The sequence below is a fragment of the Pelobates fuscus genome, chromosome 4 (assembly GCF_036172605.1).
Source record: "Pelobates fuscus isolate aPelFus1 chromosome 4, aPelFus1.pri, whole genome shotgun sequence".
Lineage (NCBI taxonomy): Eukaryota > Metazoa > Chordata > Amphibia > Anura > Pelobatidae > Pelobates > Pelobates fuscus.
The window spans coordinates 374746653-374770564 of record NC_086320.1 but is presented as its reverse complement, the minus strand read 5'-3'; the positions used below and the strand labels follow the sequence as shown (position 1 = coordinate 374770564).

The 23912-nt window shown below is 38.1% G+C and overlaps 1 protein-coding gene across 1 annotated transcript in view; it reads right to left on the bottom strand.

Moving 5' to 3' along the window:
• The window catches only part of LOC134609201 (vasoactive intestinal polypeptide receptor-like), a 199478-nt gene that overhangs the window by 134447 nt on the left and 41119 nt on the right, over window positions 1-23912 (bottom strand). Inside the window, exon 2 of the mRNA XM_063452743.1 lies at window positions 706-802. Coding sequence (XP_063308813.1) covers window positions 706-802 — 97 coding nt within the window. The remainder of the gene's footprint in view (window positions 1-705; window positions 803-23912) is intronic.

Genomic DNA, 23912 nt, shown 5'->3' with positions numbered 1-23912 from the left:
ACAATTGCTTAAATTATCTGTCTGTCTATCTATCTATCTCTGTCTGTCTGTCGATATACACAGCATGTTTAAGTGATTAGTGGTAAATAGTAAAATAACTGGATACAATGTGGCAGCACGTGGTGGGGAATCCACCTGTTCAGCATGTTTTGTACTTGTTGTCATGTTATCAGATCTCTAACAAAGTGCGCATGACGAGGAACTCATTACACAGTTGTCTTGTCCAGCTTGGCCTTAGTTGCTTTATTGCACATTTGTGGGCTGGCTGTTTGGGATTTACTGTGTAGGTGAGGTATTGGCACCCATGACACACGGCATTGCTTCACACAGTATGAAAGGAAAGTAGAAGCTAAAAGCACTGGGCCCTTGTTCAGGATTTCATTTTCCCCGATGTTCAAACAGCATAATGCTGTGTCATAAAAGCATTTCATAATACAATACACTTTACCATCACCGAGAATTTTCATATTCGTGACTAGGTGAAGTTCTTTTCTGATCTCGATACTCTACTTATTTTAGTTATTAAGGATTTTATTGTAAATAAGAAAATACCATTGACTTAAGAAGCCTATATTTCTCTGACAGTACACTAAATATCCCACCAGCAATAGCACAAATAGTCCCCTCAAAAACTCCAGCAAATGCATTAGAAAACAAGAATGCACACATTTCATAGCAGGACTTAAAGGAAACGCTGGTACTAACCAGAAGTCTCGTTTTCATTCTCCATTAATTCGAAACATTCATCACGTTTAAGCTGGATCGTCCACATGATTGAGCACTCGGGCAGTGTGCAAACCACCTGAAAACGAGGAAAAGAAAGAGTGAGATAATATGACAATGGTTCGTTCTAAAAGTCAGAAAATGTACTGAACATTTCATTCTCAAAATTCAACAGTGAATCTTCTCTTGTAAAAAATGATACAACCAAAAACTCATTTACTGCTAACTAAAAGATATAGTTGACCTTTTCACATCATGTTGTCTTTGGTTGGTTTTACAAAATAAAGAACTATGCGGGTTGAAGCAGGACAGAGGTCAACTGTTGCAGTACCAGTCCTTTATCAGGGTATGTAGAAATGTCTTTAAAAAAAGGAAGTAATTGTTCTAATTATGATGTTTAGATGTAACTCAGCAAAATTTGCATTTTTAATAAGTTTTTGACAAATAAAAAGTAGAAGAGTATATAAAATCAAGGTACACTTGCTGAAGGACAAAGTGATGTATAGAACCATGTTCAACAAAGTTGAAAGTTCCACACTGTTTATTCAAATCTACTTGGTCGTGAAAGTAATGTTAATTAACTTGGTTAGATAAGTCCACACCAACTTCATCATGAGAGTTTACCTGATAACAGCAATGAATGCAGGGAATGAAAGCATTATTAAAACAGGCCTCCCAAGAGTCCCACTTTCAGCAGGAGAGTAACGATTTTGGGATTCTTTCCCATCGTGCCTAAGTTCCCTGGTGTTCCACATCTGGGAAAACAGAGGAGCTGTCCATGGGCAGCACAGTTCGAGTGCAATAATAGATGTTATTCTTCAGCTGGGCTCCCTGCATGCTCGTGATGGCTAGGGGCCAGCCAAAAAGCATCTCGTTGGGTGGCCCTCTCCTTTTCCAACTAGATTTGCTTATTTTGGGCGTTGCTAGCGACACCGTTTGCGTCACTTGGGACACCCCCTAATGGCCTCGGCCACCCCATCTCGATTTTCTCATTCTAATTGTTGAGAGGTTTATTAAAGTGGCTCTGTCACTTTGCAGGTTTTGTTTTTAGATTAATAATATTTGTACTGCTGTTTCCCTTTGTTTTTTTGTTTTTTTTTTTAAATACACCTTAGTTTTTTAGTTATACACAAAATAAAAGTAAGGATTACTTTTTTTATGAAGAGTGCATTTGGCAATTTGCTAAACTAGTTTACCCCAAATCCAGCAGTCAAAACAATCACACAGAACACAAAAAAACTACAGACACGACTAGCATGTGAGAACAAAATGGCGCACCCAGATATTGAGATCCGGTACAAGGAAGAGAATATAATAAATATAAATAAAGTCAAATAGCAAGGGAGGTATAACAACCTTATACAAAATTAAATAACTGTAATAGTGTAATAAATCAAGTGTAACAATACTTTGATTTGATAGATTATAAAAGACTTGGTACATATTTGACAGGTGTCTTAACCATTTATGTAGGGGGTCACCTAATACAATGATATACAAGTTTGGGTCCTATGTACGTAACATTGAAACACGCCTCGCAAAGAGCACATCGAATATTTACACTGTGTTCACTGACACTAAATTACAAAAAATGGAATGTTTCAATACGCTATAAATCATTTATTCAGTGCTTATTTGGAATTATTGTGAATCATTGTGAAAAACAGCTCCGAATATTAGAAAGAAAGAAAGAAAGAAAGAAAGAAAGGAAAAAGAAAGATCTAAAAAATGAGACACAAAGAATCAAAATCGATTTACAAATAACAAAATGGTAGCAGTAAGAATAAGAAGATAGGATTCAATAACCGAGTCGAGATCTGACTGCAAACTGCAAGATTTGGGCTTGATTGCTGTAGATGAGTTAAAGTGAAACTTTCACGGAGAATGTTCTTTTCTCATTAACCTTCCAAGGATATACAATCAATATATTACTTTTCATGAATGGAATGGACATACTGCATTGCTTTGGCTTATATTAAGGAAATTATTTTTCGGGGACACAAACAGCAGATTGTTTAAATTCTTCTCTAAATGTCGGCCTTTGACATTACTGGAAGGTGTATGATTATATAAAAAAACTGGCAAATAGGACTAAATTACTATCTATAAACACTTTCAGTCTGATAATCCGGGCAGGTACCAGCATAGCTCGGTATCTGAATTGTGAAGTCCTTGTCAAGCACGTTACACAATCTTATGGCCGGATTCTGCCTGGAGGTCGGAGCAGGTGGTAAAGTAACACAGAGTCATATTCCCGGAGAATGGATAGGTCCTGGCAAGCGGTCAGGCTCAGGAGACAATAGAGGGACAGAGGCGTTTGGGATTGTGGGAGGTATGTAACAACAAACTATGTAGAGAGGAAGACACTGAGACCTGTTCACATTTGGGAATTCTAGTGCACATACAGCAATTTAACCAGCATCCCCGTAGCATACTCATATTATTATCATTATGAGATAAAAAGTGTCAACATGTTCTGTAGCGCAGTAGAATGGGTTCATAAGACAGACAAGCAAATTCTATAACATAAATGTGGCAGGGATAGGAGGTAGTGAGAGCCCTGGGCAAATCTACGTATAATCTAAAAGAAATGGAGTAGAATTACACACAAGGTAATGACAAAGTGTTTTCTATTCAAAGTAGAAATGGTTGCTCGGTGCATTGATGACATAGTAAACAAACTATGACTAGAGTAAAGGTGAATGAAGAGAAAATGGAGAATGTGGCTGAGGAAAGGAGTAAATTGGTCAGTCGATGCGCATCCTGAAAGGGACGCCTGTTTGAGACTTTCTTAATTTACTAAAAGTTTGAGGAAAAACAAGCGCAAGGGGGAAGGACATTTCGAAAAGATCAGTGCCGTCCTACACAAGTTACAATGGGACATTCTTGTTTATTAGGGATATAAAATCAATATAAACTGAGAGGAGCTAGAACACCCTGGATACCCCAATATGCATAGTTCGGCACAATTACAAATAGACTCTCACTTTCTCCAAATAAATGACATCAATAATTAATTAAAGGAACACTAACGTGTTACCAATACAAATGTATGTTTGTAACAGTCTAATATTCCTGTCTGTCTGGTGGTAATCCCATGCTGTCCGGCATAAAATTATTTCTAAATAGTATTTTTTATTTTCCATTATCCAGCGCCGAAGCTCCCTCCCACGGTGTCATCGAAAAAGCATGGTCTCCTTGTCTGTCCAATTCAATGATTTTCATAGAGGAGCACTGGGGGCCTGGTGTGCATGCTGAATCAATAAGGGCCACAGTCACGTGACCGAGTTTTACCCGGTCACTGCCGCGGAGGTGCCTCTAGTGGCTGTCAATATGAAAATTAACCTGCAATGTGATCATTGCATTTCCTGAAGAAAAAAATATAATGTTTTACATTGCAGAGTTAAATCAACAGGAACTCAGCACCCAGACCATGTCAGTGAGATGAAGTGGCATGGGTGACTATAGTGCTCCTTTAAATACTAATTTCTCGGGAGAAGAATAGGTTCTAAATCTCAGTCACCCTCATTCCTTTGCCAGCTATCAGATGCTGGAATGTAAGATAATTGCATACAAACTTTATACTATGTTTGCAAGATTGTATTTCTATTAGAAGCCGACTCTGATCTTGATCCAATTAAGGTATAAGTTATATGAATACTCACTAATGGACTCCAAATTAAAAATCAGATTAGCTACAGAACAATAACGGCCTATTATTCCCACAAATGGTTGATGCTTTGGACGTGATTTAATAGTGACTTATAAATCTCTCGATAATCTCCTTTTCTAATTTGTTTGCACACAAAGTAATTAGTTTGGCTTTGTGCGGCCCTAACTACATACGGGGAGAATATATTTAACAAGCTGTGTTCTTATACAAAGCAGAAATGTTTCAAATCAGTTTTATAAAAGAGATATCTGGGCATGTTCAGACACGCTGCTATCAGACGATTTTGTTCTCTATTAGTCAATATAAACAAGGTGTGAACAGATAAATATTACATTTCCTAAAAGGTATCACCTGACTTGAGATATCGAGCGTGATCACGATGTGTTGTGTTTCTATTTCTATGTGGAAATTAGGATTCGATTTAAAACAGCTCACGCTATGGTGTAGGGATGTCCAAATGGTAGGACCCAAACTGCTGGAAAACTGCAACTCCTATGATGCATTGCCATGCTTAAGACTGGCAAAGCACTATGGTATTGTTAGTTCTCTAACAGCTGCTAATCTACATTTTGGCCATCACAGAAAAGTGAGCTGTGTTGAACTGAATCTCGAAGTATGGGCATAAATAGTCATTTGAAAATGAATTCCCATAATAACAATTTCTATATCAGTTAATATTTCAGTTTTTGAACCAATATTTGCAATCTAATTATTAATTAATTAAAATTGCTTTTCCAATGGAATGGTCATAATTTAGAATTTGCGACATTGGGTTCCTTCCGGAAGATATACTTAGAAACATAACTCCAGTATTAGCTGAAACAATTTAGGTTTGTCTGTCATAATTTGCCCCAATATACTGTCTCATAAACACAATTTGCAGCCATTTTCTATGATTTAAACTTGTATACATGGTAGGGATCCAACAGAACAATGCTTGAATGAAATCAGAACGCGTTTGATTATATCTATAAAATACAAACATTTTATTTCAATCCACCCCACAAATATACCAGCTATTGTCAAAATATTCCATGATTACTGTCCTGTGCGTTTCTTTTACGAACAAAACAAGCTTAGTTTCAAAATGATTGTGTTTGGCTGATAAATCATATTCTGCAGAAAAAAATTATTTGTCAATCATTACTCAGAGATCCGTTTCTTGGTTCTGGAACCGTTGTTATTTGGCTTACTCCTTGCTTGGTTTTCCACTCAGTCAAAACATTCTACATATTGCACACTCCTAATCTAATTATGTTAATAGCATCATCTGTTTAAAAGTCAATAATGGGCTGCACAGAATTTCAGTCTTAGTAGTGACTTAATTAATATTTGTTTTTTTGGTAAATGCTTTTCTCTCCATATGTATTTTACGATATATTTAACATTCCGACCAGACTGTTGCCTTGACGCAGGTATATAAGATAGCCACGTAGGTATGGTATTTTAATCTCCTCTGGAAACAATATAACTCCAAGTGTTTCTCAAAGTATTTGAAAATGTACTATTTAAAGTGGTTTCGATTAGTTAAGAACTTCCAGAATTGGAGAACTTTAAGGCAGTGGCAGAGTGAGGATTAAATAGCAAAAATATTACATCATTCCTCCCAACAGTCCCCCATTGGATAGAGATGTCAGACTCCTGTATCACTGTCGGTTCCTGACAGAATATGGAATGATCCTCAGCATAAATCAGCAATCTAGCAAAGGAAAAGATAGGAGGGGCTGGAATTAACACTCAGATAGATATAAGTAATATTCCTGCTAATACTAACCACACACTGGCCAGGATCAAACTAGCAAATAAGGATAAACCGATTGTAACATGCTCGAAAACAGGACTAAAGCAAACAGAGTCAAGAATTGGGCCGGGTATGGCAGATGAAAATTCAGGACTGGACAATTATAAAGTCAGCGATGTAGCCAAGTCTGGTACACAAGAAGACAGGACTGGATTAAGCCAGGTTAGGAACAAAGCAGTAACTACAGAGTAACACGCCATAGGGCTGTTAGCCTATGAAAGGACACTGGTTCAAAGGCGGGAAGGGTTTAACTAGGACCAAGCCCTTGTGTCACATTTGCAACAGTCATGCACAATCACAATGCATCAAAAAGCATGCCAAGTGCCAACTAATAATAGATGAAAGGTGCGATGGTCTTGGCTCACATTTGTCAGGGTCAGTGTGGAACCTAAACGTGCAGACTATAACACGATACATAGACAGGTTGTGTACCGGTTCTTAGAATGGGTACAGGAGTTAGAGAGAATGCAGAGGTCAAGGACAGGAGAGATACGGATAAATGTTATAACAACCTGAGGTCAAAGGATATCAGAGATCAAAAGAATCAAATAAATGGACAAAGTCAGAAACAAGGAACATGAAATACAAGGAATACATTCTTGGACTACAAGAACAGCAACAGGGCAACATGGAGTGAGAGAGGTAAATATATATAGGCAGTGCTTGCTTTCTATGGCTCACGTTATAGTTGAATTACGTATGATTCGTGGGCGATAGAACACTTCATTTGACGGATCAACATCTTTTTTGTGCGCCAAATTTGGTCCGGTGAATTTGTCAAGAGGACCCGAATTCAGTCTTGTAAGTTCGCCATTTGGGACTTAATTCGGGTACCCATAAAACTCCACAGTTTGTGTCACAAATAACGCTGGGGGAGTCGGAGCAAAAGTAGGCGGTCCCGACAACGTAATTTTATCAATGATGATCTTGGCCATAGTGGTGCAAGCACGACCTGATGAAAATGACTTTGCCTCCAAATGGTTAGAAATTCACTGACTGACGCAAATGCCTGATCAGCTTGGAAGATGACACTGGTGGATCAATATTAGTAATAAGCGTCTTTGAAAAATTATGCAAACTTTGCAAAGGGTGATAATTGGATGATAATGGGATGAATCTGACACAGGAGCATCAGAAACAGATGGTGGCCTTTCAGTTCACAGCTGTCCCGAATTTGGCACAGGACCATGGCTCATGTGACTTGAGGACTCGTTAATCGCAGCCTATGATTCATAATGTGCTAGGTTGTAGAATATGTAAAGATGTTCCTCACACGTGTTTGTCCATTTAATTTATTATTCTGGATTAAGGCAATCTCAGCCAGGTGTTCTTTTTAATTGTTACCTAGAAACTGGAGTATGTGAATCATTAAGTGCTGAGACAGGGAACAAGTATGAGAGCCCTTTACGAATTTACATATCTGTCATTTTAGTAGGACACAGAAATCTCATTTTGCGGATGTTTCAATGAATTCAGGAAATCAGTGAAACCCAAAGCCAGCTGCCTAGTGATTGGTAATGCCTAGAGTGGTCCCTTATTGTCCCAATATTTATGGTTTGCTCATGATTTATTGTCAATCAGCCAAGTATATGTGTGTGCAGGGAATTGTATTTAATGGATTTCCACATTTTCTGTAAAATCTTTAAAGGATAAAAAAATATCAGAAACAAATCCCTCCAAACTATTGTGCCTAATGCCTCTTCATTTAGCAATTAGTATTAATTGTACAAATATATCCAACCTTCTCATGTTTTGGGTTTAAAATGCATCGAATAGAGCAGATTTCTGAATAGATTTCTGGAATTATTGAACGTTACTAATAATTAAAGAGAAGACAAATGCTGGCCTTTATTACGCTATCTCGGAGACATTGTGTTATTGACTTTGGGTGAAATCAATATAGGAGTTTCTGTGATCTGTGCTTGTCAAACAAAAACACAGGAAAGCAATTATGGGCCATTCATTTCCTTAAGTAAGTAATTAGAAAGTAGCAGAAAAAGATAAAAAATGCGGATGAGCCATTTTTTGAGCCTCAGGATTGTTCACATTACATGAAATACTTTGCTAATGAATTGTTTTATTTTACAGCTGTCTAAATTGTTTTATACTCACGGTACCGAAAGCGAGGTCTTTGAAAACAGTGTCGGGTTCTGAATTGGTAACAATTAGAATAAACTATTTAACACCGATCACGTTTTAGCATTCAATGGGTTTAGGCTACACCTCTATGTTAAAGAGGAGTACTCATATCCTAGGATATCTAATACTACATTAAAGGGACACTATAGTCACCAGAACAACTACAGCTTAATGCATTTGTTCTGGTGAGTAGAATCATTACATACAAGCATTTCCATGCAAACATTGTCTTTTCAGAGAAAAGGCGGCGATTACATCCCCCTAGGAACACCTCCAAGTGGTCCCTTCTCAGATGGCCGCTGGAGGTGCTTCCTGGAGCAGTGCTGCACAGTAGGCAGCACTGCCATCCAGCGTCCCCACACTCTGTATGGGGACGCTAAGATGGAAGTGCCCAGTTACCGGAAATTTGGATTTCTACATTTAATTAAATTTTTGTTAAGGGCTACAAAAGGGCTACATAAGGCTTTAATAATGAACTTTCTCTACAGATACCTCTACGGCTTGCCTATTTTGCCTCCTATTGGTTTTTCATGGATTTTTTATTCAAATTTTTTTAAATAAATGTGGTCAGTTCCATATTGACGTTTATTCCTTTCTGTCCTTTGGGAGCTGGAGACAGTGTTTTGGGTCCATTGCCAAGTAAGGTGGGATCCTCCCGGGATGCAGTAGTTTGATAGACACTTAACCACTCTAATCCTGTGAGGTGTATTCATATTGGGATATAAAAGGGAACCGTGACTTGTCGATGTATATATTTTTGTTTTGAAGGGCTTGTGAATGGGAGATATTGGTAAGAGTATATAAATAAATATCTCACCGTTATTTTTGTGCTTCGCATTTTTTGTATATTTCTTATTTATTTTTGCTACCTAGCACATACGGTTGATGCACTTTAAGTCCATTATCAGGTAAGGTTATTGCACTTAGAAGATTTATTATGTACATATTTATATACTAAGACTTTAAGATATTTTGCACAATTATATTTTCAACACTTTTTACGAGTGCTTTTGGTATTAAGCACTTTATATAGTGCCATTTTCTAATCTGTTTGTCTCATACCTTCTTCTAATCTCGTATTAGACCCAATTAGTCTCTATCTTTTTTTAAACTTTTATCAACCCACTGCCAATCCTCCATTACTTACTTATTATTAATATACTGCTGACAAACCTAATTGTTTCACTTTTCGGTAACTATTTGTTGACCTTCCTTATCATTTATCATTTCAATCCTTTGTTCATCACCCTTTACCTTATTAACTTTTTATCGACCACACTTTATCCGCTAACTTCTGCGAACGTGAGAGATAAAAATTGCAATAGCATATTATCCTCTACTGTAGGAGAATGTAATGTTCGAGAATGTTTACTGGAATCAGAAATGAATTCCTGCTGTCAAGGTTTGTTTTAAGGTATCTTTACCACTTTCCTTCACTGTGTTTCATACATCGCAAACTAATATTTCCATTTGCACCAAACGATTATCTTTCTAGATATGTCAAATGGCGTAATTAGTTGACGTACTTCACAACATTGCCTATTTTAGCTCACTTCTTAACAGTTCATTGATCCTCAACACGTCAGTCTCAGTAACATTAAGATATGCCCTCTCTCCGTGATGTAATATCTGAAAGTATGCGAACAATTTTAAAGGATGTCTTTCATCTTCAAACGGTTGAGTTTAAGTGGAGAAAAATATAAAGAGTCAATTAACACTGGGGTTGCAAAATCCAGGACAAAATAGCTCAGTTGGAAATAAAAAATCTGACAACAGTCCAAACATTGCATATACCTATTTTTGGCTTAAAGGAACACTTTAAGCACCATAACCACTACAGCACGCTGTATTTTTATGGTGCCAGGAATTCTCAGGCATTTTTCCAATGTAAGCAGTCAAACCCTTGAGCCCAGGCTTCCAGCTTAGAAGAGTAGTGGAGTCAGGGATTGGTGCTCAGCAGACGTCAGGTAGAAATCAAAATGGGTTGAAAACATACAATGGGGGTGGGGGGGCCAAGGCTCACAATGGGCAGCAAGTGATAAGGTTCATTGACACTTTCACGCGGTCTCAGCCAATCACTTTCACCTCTTTATTCTTCCACATTACCCTAATGCACCATAACAAATTAATTGAGTTCCTGTAACGAACGCTGGTAGTTCGTATCCCCGTTCATTGGTATGTTCCCGAACTGCTAGGTACTTAGTGATTATAGCCAGTAGTTTGGAGCACTGATTCTTACGTTCCCCAAGAATCAAAATGCAGCATACAAGTAAATCCTGCGGTTTGCCAGTCACATACCCAAACATCAGCCTTGCCTAGTTGAAGGGTACAACAAGAATGTTTTATTTAGGCCAGATGGACGGCTTTTATGCAATTCCAGAGTACTGTGTATACGCCTATAAAAACTCCCCCAACACACCCATGAAAATCTGAGTCACCATAACTCTGCATGAAAATAAAAAATATGAAAAATACATAATAATACACATAAAACATATAGAAACCCCCATAAATGTCATATCACCAGATAGCCTGGATCTAAGCGCCCAAGTTGTCCAAATAGCACTCAGATCCTACGAACGCAGCCGAATCGCCACCCCTTGCTCACATGTAGCGTTTGTTTTCAGTGTTTGTGTGAACAAAACTACTGAACAGCGCTCTCCTGACTTGTCGGTGAAAGGAAGCAGGCATTCGTAAAGTTGACTGGTGTTCGGAGGGTCGAGTGTGCGACTTGGAGTTCCAGACAGTCGAAGACTAAGTCCCGCTGCCTCCTTTTGTGCGACAAGATAGCGTTCAGTTATATGAACGGCGGCCACACAGGGAGATCACTAATTCCTGCGGTTTTCTTGAACTTAATGAGTCAGGGAGATGGTCGGTGTTTGGTAGATTTATCTACTGAGCGGAAAGAGTACAGCACTGAATTAGGAAACACCTCTAGTGGCCATCTGAGTCACTGCACCTAGAGCTGTTACTAGTCAGCAATGTAAACACTGCCTTTTCTCTGAAAATGCAGTGTTTACATTGAAAAGCCTGCAGGAACAGGCTATAGACACCATGCCCACTACATTAAGCTATAGTGGTTTTGGTGACTACATTGTCCCTTTAAGCTGAACTATAATTTCGGGGACAATTGAGCTTCAACTCCCTAAGACCCTTGCTGCACCTTTAAGGCAGTGCTGGATGAAGTTTATCAGAATTAAATAAAGCTTAGTGAATATCATGGTTGGCTTCAGCAGAAGATGCAAAGCATAGGGATTTGCAGCAAATGTAGGAACACCAAATGCACATCACATTTTACATTTCATTATTTTTAATTGATTATTTTTTTCACATATTTTAATGAATTTTAATGCAAAGTACAATCATTGGATAATGTTTGATTGTAGTTGGTGATTGCTATATTGTGTCTGTCAATAGTGCAAGGCAAATTTATAAATCCCACTACCAATACAAGAATGGCTTACTAGGAAGGATACAGTTAGGTCGCCCTTATTTTCTGCTAAGTCTTAGCCAATGGAATTTACTATTCAATTATTTTCATTTTTATCAATGGTGGGGAATGGGATTTGATTGAGTGTGAAAGAATAAAAGTTCAGCCTGCTGGAGACAAAACGTTTAACCCTAATACTAAAGTTGCTGCATAGATAATGTCATCTGTTAGTGAATTCATTGGGATAAATTGGCGTAGTGGACAGGATTTGGATAAATTAGAGGACTGAGGCAAGTGGCAGGTGAGATAAATGAAAAATCATGCATTTTGGAATGAAGAACTCACAAGCCACTTATACATCACATGGGGTTGAGTTAGGAATAATATTATATAAAAAGGACTTGGCAATAATTCTTAGTAACAAACTAGGTAGCAATGTACAATTCCAGGTTGCCATTGCAAAGGCTAGTAAGGCTAGTAAGGTGCTGTCATGTATAATAAGGAATATTGAACCAACTGATGGTAAAGACTCAACCTTGGATATGCAGAGAAATTTTGGGCACCAGATATATATTGCAGAACTAGATAAATTGCAGAGGTCAGATTAAAAATGAATAAGGGGGATGGAAAACATTAGTTATGAAGAAAGGTTAGAAAAAAATGCATTTGTTTTCTTTAGAGAAAGAATGTGTCAGAGAGGGCATATGAATTGATAGCATTATACAAATATACAATATGGTATATATATATATATATATATATATATATATATATATATATATAAATATACGTATACATATACAATGTCAGTACAAACCTCTAACCTGTTGGTTAGCAGTAATATACAACAAGAGGTCATCCATTAAAACGGAAAAGTGTTCATTACAGTAAGAACAATCAAGACGTGTAATTATCTGCCCAAAGTGATTGTCTTATCAAATAATGTAGAAGTTTTAAATGTTTACATATAAAAAAAGCCTAGATTTTCTTAAACAGAATATTCAAGAATATAATTAACATGTTTATGGGTGGTTAATCCAAGGTGATATCCAATTGGCCTTTGCCTCAAATTGCTTTTTTATTTTTTGCTTTCTATTGGATCAACAGCATAAAAAGCTGTGTAGACTGTAAGCTTGTTTGAGCAGAGTCCTCATCAACCTCATCAACCTATTCCTTTTCTAATATTGTAAAGCACTGCGAAATTAGTTGGCGCTATATAAATACCAATAATAATAATGATAATAATAATGTGTTTAAAGGTTTAACTTTTTCAAACTAGATCACTATCACTAGATCACTATATATATGATTTCAGTGGTATGTTTATTTTTTCTTGAGGTTTCATTTTTACGTAATTTTACATTTATTTTGTAGACAGAGCCCTGAATTAAATAAAGCACCAGCAATCCATAAATGCTGTCTCATAGTGTCTTTAAATCTCCTCTAATTAATATCAGTTATCCCATTTAATTCTGATGGCTCATGGCAAGTTTACTTTGTAATGCATGGGTTAAACCGGGTCAAGGCTACTTTGTAGCACTGATATTTTGATGGATATTTCTTGGCTATTAAATAGGCTGCGTATACCATGCCTGTCCTTTCAGTTAGCCTTGTTAACCCCTGCTGTATAAATTGCTATATAGCTAATCATAACATGTGTGGAAACTAAAGCATATCATATAGCACTATAGAGTACATGCTCATATTACGTTAATACGAGTATGGACTGCAAGTGGTTAACAGTGATGGTGAAAAGCAGATGTTTCAGCCCAGCCCGAGTCATTGCCTGCGTGGCAGGGTGGTCTTGTGTCATCTGTCTGTCTACATGGGTGTCTATACCGATCCTTCATAAATAGCTGGACATCTCTTTATTTCAATGTCCAGGACGGTTCCAGGAAGACACACGTTACAATTATTTGAAGTTTAAAGACCCAGTAATCCCTTCTCACCCTGATCTAGGGATCCCACCATTCATGTAATTAAATGTCACCTGATGTTACTTCTACAAAGAGCAGATACTGACAAGCAGACATGCACATGTTACATAAATCGACTCATCTGAAACAAAAACTTTCAATTAGTGTTCACAAGTAGATGATTTGTTTATGAACGATTGGAACAAATGCATGTGTCTAATGTGAAAATGCTCTATATGATGTCCGGCTTCGAACTTCTCAGCCTTTCTCCTAAATTCAGACCAAGTTGGTCGAACTCCACTGTATTTGATGCATTTACTTTCTCTGTGTTTCTCTGAATGATAGAAAGGTCACGGAAGATTGACAAAGGAAACAGCTGTTCTGCTAGCAGCTGCATGAAATTGTTTGACTTTTTGCGTTGGTGTTTATTGGATGAGCACTGAACTGGCCGTCATTTACCATAAGCTACACATCTTTATTTTGATGCCACCCACGGCCATAATGTAATCTAAGAAATTCAATTTTAATGGCAGAAACCTTTAGAATTGGCTGATTCGCTGCTGTGGGGCTTCATAAGGAGAAGAGTCTTTAAAATGCGACCAGAGGGTGACCCCTGTAATAGGCCATGCTGAGAGAGCATTCAGATACACGCACACACAGTAACAACATTCCTCCTATAGGTTATCATTACTCACATACAGTAACAACATTTATCCATAACAGTAACAATACTCCCATAACAGTAACAATGTTCCTCCATACACTAGCATCGCTCACATATAGTAACAGCATTTATCCATAACAGTAACAATACTCCTACTATACACTAACATCATTCACATATAGTAACAACATTTATCCATAACAGTAACAATACTCCCATTACAGTAACATTGCTTCTCCATACACAAACATCACTCACACATAGTAACAGCATTCTTATATAACAGTAACAATACTCCCATTACAGTAACAATGTTCCTCCATACACTAGCCTCACTCACATTTAGTAACAACATTTATCCATAACAGTAACAATACTACCATTACAGTAACAATGTTCCTCCATACACTAACATCACTCACATATAGTAACAGCATTTATCCATAACAGTAACAATACTCCCATTACAGTAACATTGTTTCTCCATACACTAACATCACTCACATATAGTAACAGCATTTATCCATAACAGTAACAATACTCCCATTACAGTAACATTGTTTCTCCATACACTAGCATCACTCACACATAGTAACAGCATTCTTACATAACAGTAACAATACTCCCATAACAGTAACAATGTTCCTCCATACACTAGCATCGCTCACATATAGTAACAGCATTTATTCATAACAGTAACAATACTCCTACTATACACTAACATCACTCACATATAGTAACAACATTTATCCATAACAGTAACAATACTCCCATTACAGTAACATTGTTTCTCCATACACAAACATCACTCACACATAGTAACAGCATTCTTACATAACAGTAACAATACTCCCATAACAGTAACAATGTTCCTCCATACACTAGCATCACTCACATATAGTAACAGCATTTATCCATAACAGTAACAATACTCCCATTACAGTAACAATGTTCCTCCATACACTAACATCACTCACATATAGTAACAGCATTTATCCATAACAGTAACTATACTCCCATAACAGTAACATTACTCACATATAGTAACAGCATTCTTACATGACAGTAACAATACTCCCATTACAGTAACAATACTCCTACTATTCACTAATATCACTCACTAGTAACAACATTCCTCCTATAGTTAATCATTACTCACATATAGTAACAACATTTATGCATAACAGTAACAATACTCCCATTACAGTAACATTGCTTCTCCATACACAAACATCACTCACACATAGTAACAGCATTCTTATATAACAGTAACAATACTCCCATTACAGTAACAATGTTCCTCCATACACTAGCATCACTCACATATAGTAACAGCATTTATCCATAACAGTAACAATACTTCCATTACAGTAACATTACTCACATATAGTAACAGCATTTCTTCTATACCATAACATTATTCACATATAGCTAAGGGCCAGATTTGTTATAAGGCCACTGAGGCCACGGCCACGGGGTGGCATGCAAAGTGGGGACATTTCCCACCGGACCAGCAGGGATCAGGTTTCCCCCTCTCTGGCCTAAGCTAAGCATCAGGGAGGAGGAAAAACTCATTAGTTGTTTTTTGTTAATCAAACATTTTTTTTAACCCCTTAAGGACACATGACATGTGTGACATGTCAAGATTCCCTTTTATTCCAGAAGTTTGGTCCTTAAGGGGGTAAGCAGCCCCTCAGCCCCTGCCCCCACACTACAATTCCAGTCCTCCCACTATAAGCCCCTCTCATATTAGCCACTGTGACAGCATTTATTTTTATACCATAACATTATTCACATATAGTTAGGGCCAGATTTGTCATAAGGCCACTGAGGCCACGGCCACGGGGTGGCATGCAAAGTGGGGAAATCGAAAATCTCCCTCACTGGCCAGCTGATTGTCCAGCCGTGGGGCCAAACACACAGGGAAGATCTCATGCAAGGCCGGCGGTCAGCACTCAAGACTCAAGAAGATATTTATTGTATCTGAGCATTGCAACAGGTAAAAATCCCCCGGTGAAGGCCAGAATGAACTTTCTGCACCAAATAGGTACAGACAGCAACATTTCCCACCGGACCAGCAGGGATTAGGTTTCCCCCTCTCTGGCCTAAGGTAAGCATCAGGGAGGAGGAAAAACTCATTAGTTGTTTTTTGTTAATCAAACATTTTTTGAGCAGCCCCTTCCCCCACACTACAATTCCAATCCTCCCACTACAAGCCCCTCCCACAATAGCCACTGTTACCCCACCAACACAGACCTATTTCCACCCACCACAGCCCATGTCCTCCCACTACAGCCACTATTCCCTCCACTACAGCTCCTACCCCCCAATAAGCCTCTACTCACCCCACCACAGCATATGTCCCCCAGCACTGACTCTATCCATCCAGCACAGCCCCTCCCTGTCCACTGTCTTGGTATTTATGGGCAGTATTGTGTGGGTTCGTTTGTTATGTTTTGGAAGAAAATATAAATCATAATTTTCTGTATACACACCTGGTGGAAGAAATTTGTATCTTTGTTCCTCATATTCTAAATTAGTATTTTTTTTAAGTTTAGGTATTTTTCTTTTTGTGCACAGTCTAATGTAAAGTGCTGAGCACACTATGCGCACACCACAACATGTCTTGTGTACAAATATATCCAATCTCTGTTCATAAAAAGAACAAAAATCCCTCAGAGGAATGTTTAAACATAAACGACACGTGTAACCTAAAAGCATTACAGCAAACAGTGGGAGAGGTATCTGACGCCCACCCAGAATCTCCATTTCAATTCTTCCTATCTAAATATTACACTTATTTTCCATTACAAGGATTCCTGTGAGTGTTACATGAAACATCTTCACGGTAACCATACTGACCGCTCTATGATGTGTGTGCTTGTGTGTGTTGGTGTGTGTTGGTGTGTGTTGGTGTGTGTATGCTGACAGATAAGGAAAATACTTGGCACAGGTAATCATTTCATTCAGATTATACCAGCGTATGTGATTGTACTGTTCATATGATACACAGTTGCAGCCGAAAAAAAAGGTTTATTATTCTGTAGTAAGTACACTGCAGTTACCGCCTTTTCATGTTTTTGTTTGTTTGCTTGTTTGCTTGTTTGTTTGTTTTTGTTTATTTGCCTTATTAAATCAATGGTAGAATTCTAAAGCAAAGAGTTTAAAGTGTTGCAATCAGCACTGACATCCCATTGTTTTTTAAGATGATTGCTCCATTTACTGAACCTTACTTCAAGATTTGCTACACAATGCGGCTCCTACAATTTAATCTCACAATGTGTGAAATAAAGTGATACAATAAGGCACAGCTACAGTAATCTTACAAATGATATTTTCTGGAAGTTATTGAATAAAATAGCTCTGTTTTATAATACATCCCTGTAATACCAAAAGACAGTCTATGTTGTTGGACATTTTTATATTTAATCACTACAGATGACCATATAAAATCTGCTGGCGTTCCAAAAATGTTTTCAAACTCCGTCTCCTAAAGCGATCTAATATTTCACATTTAAGAACCTTACCTTCCTACTGTCCCTGGGACTGACCTCGGGACTTGCACTTCCCGAGATACTATGTACATGTAATCAGTATAGCATGAGTACAGATTGTCCGATAGGACCACAAAAAGTAAAGTTGGACAACACAGGATAAACCCTGAATGGAGGGACAGGGATCACATTCGAAACTAGTCCACCAAATTTGGGACATCTGACAAGTAATATTTAATGAAAACAACACAATTACTCAGAGAGAACATCCAAGATATGCTCAGACGTATTCTCTGTGTTACTTCCCATAGGACATACCACCTTTGCCATACAACCATTTTCCTCCCACACTCTGCCATGCAATGACGTGATGTATATTTTTAGAAATATAGTTTACATTGCAATTCCTAGGTCGTAGCTCCCAACATGTCAGATGGACAAATAGGGACCCTTTGATTTACGGGTGAGTGGGGGTGTGGTCAGGGGCAGGGCTATTTTTTTTAGAAATTTGAGGTTACTTACTAATAACAACTTATGCAACTAATGAGTAATTTACAACAAGAACAATGTATCTCATTTACACAGACTGTAAAGCTCTGTTATACACTCAGACACATTACTGGGAGTATTATTGCTGTGGAGCTCTCTTATACACTCACCACATTACTGGAAGTATTATTGCGGAGGAGCTCTGTTATACACTCAGACACATTACTGGGAGTATTATTGCTGTGGAGCTCTCTTATACACTCAGACACATTACTGGGAGTATTATTGCTGTGGAGCTCTGTTATACACTCAGACACATTACTGGGAGTATTATTGATGTGGGCTCTGTTATACACGCAGACACACCAACAAAATGGAGCTCCTAGAAAAGAGGGACATTAGGAGAGAAAAGAGGAATGGAGGGATTGCGTGCTGAACGTCCTAATTAGGAAGTCTTGGAAGGTATGCATTTCTTGCTTAAGAAAAATACCACAAACCGATGTCCCTTTACACATACAGTGATGCCCTGACTAAAAATTAGCCTTAAATGCTGTTATGCCTATGCTCAATCATCATTTTCTTCTTGACGTAACCGGCAATCACATTTTAAGAAAGCAACTTGCAGTGTCTGTTCAGCAAACAAATAATAAAGCAGATTTCGTAAATCTTTCTCAATGGACCTACAGAAAAGAGGTGTATGGCAAACAATTCTCCCTGGGCTGCTAGCTTGCACGGGTTGTGGGCTGGCACATGATTTACACACAATCTTCCTGATCACCCAGCAGACCGGCTCTGTAACCCATTGTACCAGAGATTCTAGTAAACCTATCTTCACTCCCCTTGCGATGAAAGCAGTTTCTGGCATATGGACAGTCTGTCATCTTAGTCCTCATGCCTTTATGGCTGGATATGCCACGCACGGACATCCCCAACACTCTCTATGCTGTTTTCAGCAGGCCGTAGTGGTTATGGTGCTTGGAAAGTTCATTAATCTTCGGCTTCCGAAAGAAGGGGGCTCCATATTTAAACGATGGCCATTGGCCAGCTGATCTGATAGAGCGGACGAAAAATAATGATATTTATATATACTTTTATATGAATTCCAAGTTAAATGAGTACAACACCAGTGGTATTTGTGCTCCAGTCACCTCTGTTGAAAACATTTTTTTGACTTGCTTGAAGGAGCTGGAATCAATAAAGCTGATGGTTCCATTATTTAAAGTGGTTCAATAAAAATATTCCCATTATCTGCTCAGTTACTGCACTTAGTACAGAACAAGACGCCCGCGGCATACAACTGCTTGTCGCAGTGTTTCAGAGATGGATGGCCTTGCTTATAGTTAATGAGTCTATTCCTTCAAGCTGTTATATTAGGAATATTATATGTCTCTGGCTGCAGAGAGGTGATTCTTTTGTGGTTCATAGTGAAAAATGGGATAATTTTGATTAGTGGTTTCAGTGTTCTAGCCCTCCTTCCCCACCCGTTGACACTTCGGATGAGGTAAAAATCACTACGTACATCTTGCCTTACCAATGAATCCAAGCTTTTCAGTCCTTGCTTCGAATAGGAAATGTATTTTTAATGTGACACTGCAGGAACCAACAAAACTTTTACGCATATTATAATGTTCAGTCTAAATAATTAGCTGTATTTTTTTGCCTGCCCAATTTAGTATAGCTGTGTGGGAAAAAAACATGTTTTGCAGCATTCTGCAAATTAACCTGCTCTCCTCTGTACCGTTAACGATGTTGAAGTAACCACAAAATGGCCTACCATCTTGTGATTGTAACTAAAAACCAATAATAATTAATATGAGCATTAATTTAAAAAAATAATAATTCATATATTACTTTACCGGTGTATTGAGTGAGGTGTGCAGTGGAAGTGAACTGATACAAGCCCAGTACAGTTCCAGACAACCGTATTTTCAAGAAGGCCTCTGCTTGGATGCAGAGCAGGCATCACTTTCCCATGATTCCCTTTGCTAGCGTGGGACTTTTGAAAGAGACATAAGATGTCAGGCCATGCCATAGCAGCCTTTAACAGCAGTATTTAAAGAAATAGCAGTATTTAAAGGGACACTATAGGCACACCAAACACTACATCTCAGTGGAGTGGTCTGGGTGCCATGTCCCTGCCATTTTAACTCTATGGTGTAAAAGTTTGCATCATGCAGGGTTTAAATGCTAATGTGACTGCCTCACTGCCAGCCACTAGAGGCGCTTTCACTGAAAAAAACGTATTTTCAATCAGATTTCTGTGGAAATGCATTGGATTGACTTTTTTCTTCCACAAAGAGGGAGGAAAGGAGCTTAAACTCTTAACAGTGCACTACAGCATCAGGAATCCACATCTGTGCTGCTAACACTATAGTGTTCCTTTAATTATAGGAATCACCGGACATTTAGAATTTGCATCATGTGCCAGGAAGTAGCAGAATGACAATATATTTGATGTAAAGTCAGAAAAGTGTAAAATATGTCAAAGTGCATGTTATGGTGTTGTGACACTGTCAGCAGACAGTTCTTGATGAGTTCATTATATTAAGAATACTTGCGTAGAGATGCACTGTCACATTGTTCTTTGTTGCCTTCAATATAAAATAATAAAACATATCTCCTTTGTTCTGGTATACACGTTACTTTTATTCCACTAATCTTTAAAGCACTCGGGTTACTACAAATATTCACAAGACACATTCAATCACCCACATGTCATTCTCTTATACAATAGCTACTTAAATAGTTCACTAGATAAGAAATTAATGATCTTGGATACCGAACTCAAACACAGCTTTGCTGAAAAGATGCTGATAATCTGAGAAACCTGATAGGGCATTATTTAATTAATGTTATTTACTCATCCAAATGTCACACTGCTAACCGTGACACATCTTATTTAAATGGGCTTTCCAGGCAGACAAGACATGTTGAGTTTCTATATCTTTAAGCATCATTCTATTTATTCCAAGTACACATTTAAACTATCTATATATTGTGCTCATCCTTTGATGGATACACTTACTTTCAGTGTTCCACTTTGTGGACATCAACTAGCATACAGATCATGTGGATTCAATTAACCACAGAAAACACAGAATTAGAAAGGCATTGTGAAAGGCAAACTTTTGAAACACGACTGCAATGCTCACGAATTGCCGCAGTGTAGGCAAAATTCCCTAATCTTTAATGCTCGTCTTCCCTTTTTAGTATCCGTGACACCCAGAGCCTCCCAGTGGGTATCATTTATAGAATTCTCTGGCACACAGACTAATCATGCACTATGTGAGCTCTACCAGAAGTCATGGAACTTATTCAGGAGACTGTGAAGGGAGCAGCTCCTCCTGAGGGTACTGACTAGTTCCATATGTAGATCAGACTGTGAGCTGATAAAATGTGGATTTCCAGCCGAAGCACCCTTTCCAAATTTGTCTCAAACAAACAGTTCTCCTCCCCATTAGTATATTTCTCCTCCATCAGGCCAGCCACCAGGTTAGTAGGGATCACGGCCCACCCTTGATTCTCTACACCCAATTCGAACAAATAGATTCCTTCTCACCTTATTTGGGAGGGGTAGGGGTGAGAATGGGAATTGGGATAGGACATGGTGTTTGGGAGGGACACGGTTCAGGAAAGTCATAGAGAAGGGAGGAAGAATTCGGATGGGGGTAATGTTTAATTAAGCTCATAATTTGTATGTGTTTGTTTTTATAGTTAATAGTTTTGGAATAGTTATAACTATACGTCCATTAGTTGATAGAATGTTTGACATAATTAATACTTCTCAATAGATCTATTTTTTGCCCTGTATGTTATATTGAGAGTTTGCAATTGTTAACTTATCCATTTATTTCTCTTTAAACCTAGCTGAGGTAGGTAGATAGCAGCACCGTGGCACAGAAAACAAGTAGGTAAGTAGCCCGTAACGTCTCCTATGATTCTCTTTGGGAGCCAATAGTTGCAATTGGTAAGATTTTCTAGTATAGAAGCAGCCGGTAATGTTAATTAGAGCTATTTTAGCGATTAGCCGCTTGTTGCTAAATATTATCATATTGGAAAGAGACCCATGGTGTCCAGTGCCCAGCAGGTTCTGAATATTTAGAAACCTGAATGTTTGATTGTTCTAATATTTTTTTAATAAGTAACGTGGTCCAGCTGTCCGTGTTTCTTTGAGCAGGGAATATTTGGGGACTGGAATGGTCTCGTCTAAAGCCAAGTTACAGGTCTGTAAGAACAATCAGTATTTCAACAAATGGAAAAAAATACATTGTCCCTCAGTCACACTAATTGTCTTGCTAACTTTCAACAGGAAATTGCAATTTAGTTTGGATCACTTGCCCTTTAACACAGCTTAATGAGCAAGTACTGCGTCACATAGGATGCATTGACTCTAACGCTCGCAAGTTAAACATTTTATTTTTGGTAATGCCTCTTCAAGTAATTAGATAAGAAAGATAATTTGTTTAAAACAAGATTGTTCACTGACAAGACATGTGCCCCTAGTGTTCCCAGGACAGGAATCTAATGAATCTGGCAAGGAATCCCGTTAGTGGGAATTGGATGCCGTCCCACATTGCATCACTCCTCTTTAAGCAAACACAAATGCTATTTTCGATGAGAAAAAAGGTCAGATTATAATCATTTCTGGTGACTTTACACGGAAGAAACAAAATGTAAACTGTCAAAATTATTTAAGTGGTTATATAAATAGACACCTGGATGATGCCAAAGATGCCAGATTGACAGAGCCTACCGGGAGACGATCCGACGGGAGAGAATTAGGAAATGAAAATAACAAAACATCACCAATTGGAGTGGAAATATTGCTCTTTCTATTCTTCTACTGACTGCTGATAGTTTAGAATGTTGAAATCGAAAATACAGACTATATAATATATATAGACTAAATACTTGTGCAAATATACTGGTCATCTATCTATCTATCTATCTGTCTATCTATCTATCTATGTCTCTCTGTCTATCTATCTATCTGTCTGTCTGTCTGTCTATCTATCTATCTATCTGTCTGTCTGTCTGTCTGTCTATCTAGTCTGTCTGTCTGTCTAGTCTATCTTGTCTGTCTATCTACCTATCTTGTCTGTCTGTCTGTCTGTCTACCTATCTTGTCTGTCTATCTAGCTATCTTGTCTGTCTGTGTGTCTATCTACCTATCTTGTCTGTCTATCTATCTACCTGTCTTGTCTGTCTGCCTGTCTATCTATCTACCTGTCTTGTCTGTCTGTCTATCTATCTACCTGTCTTGTCTGTCTGTCTGTTAATCTACCTGTCTTGTCTGTCTGTCTGTCTATCTACCTGTCTTGTCTGTCTGTCTGTCTGTCTGTCTGTCTATCTATCCTTGTCCTGGAAGATAAAACAGCCGTCCTCTGTGGCCACACAATCTCTTTTCATAGCAAACAGGATAGTATTTGCTATATATATTATTAGGCAGAGGATCAGAAAACAAGCTAAACTGTAAATGTTTTGAATCGTTAACTGTTTTGCATAATTGAGGCTAAGATACCAGAGATGGGAGTATAGTGGGGAATGTTGCCGTTGTCTATTTTGGACTGCATGTTGTAATTT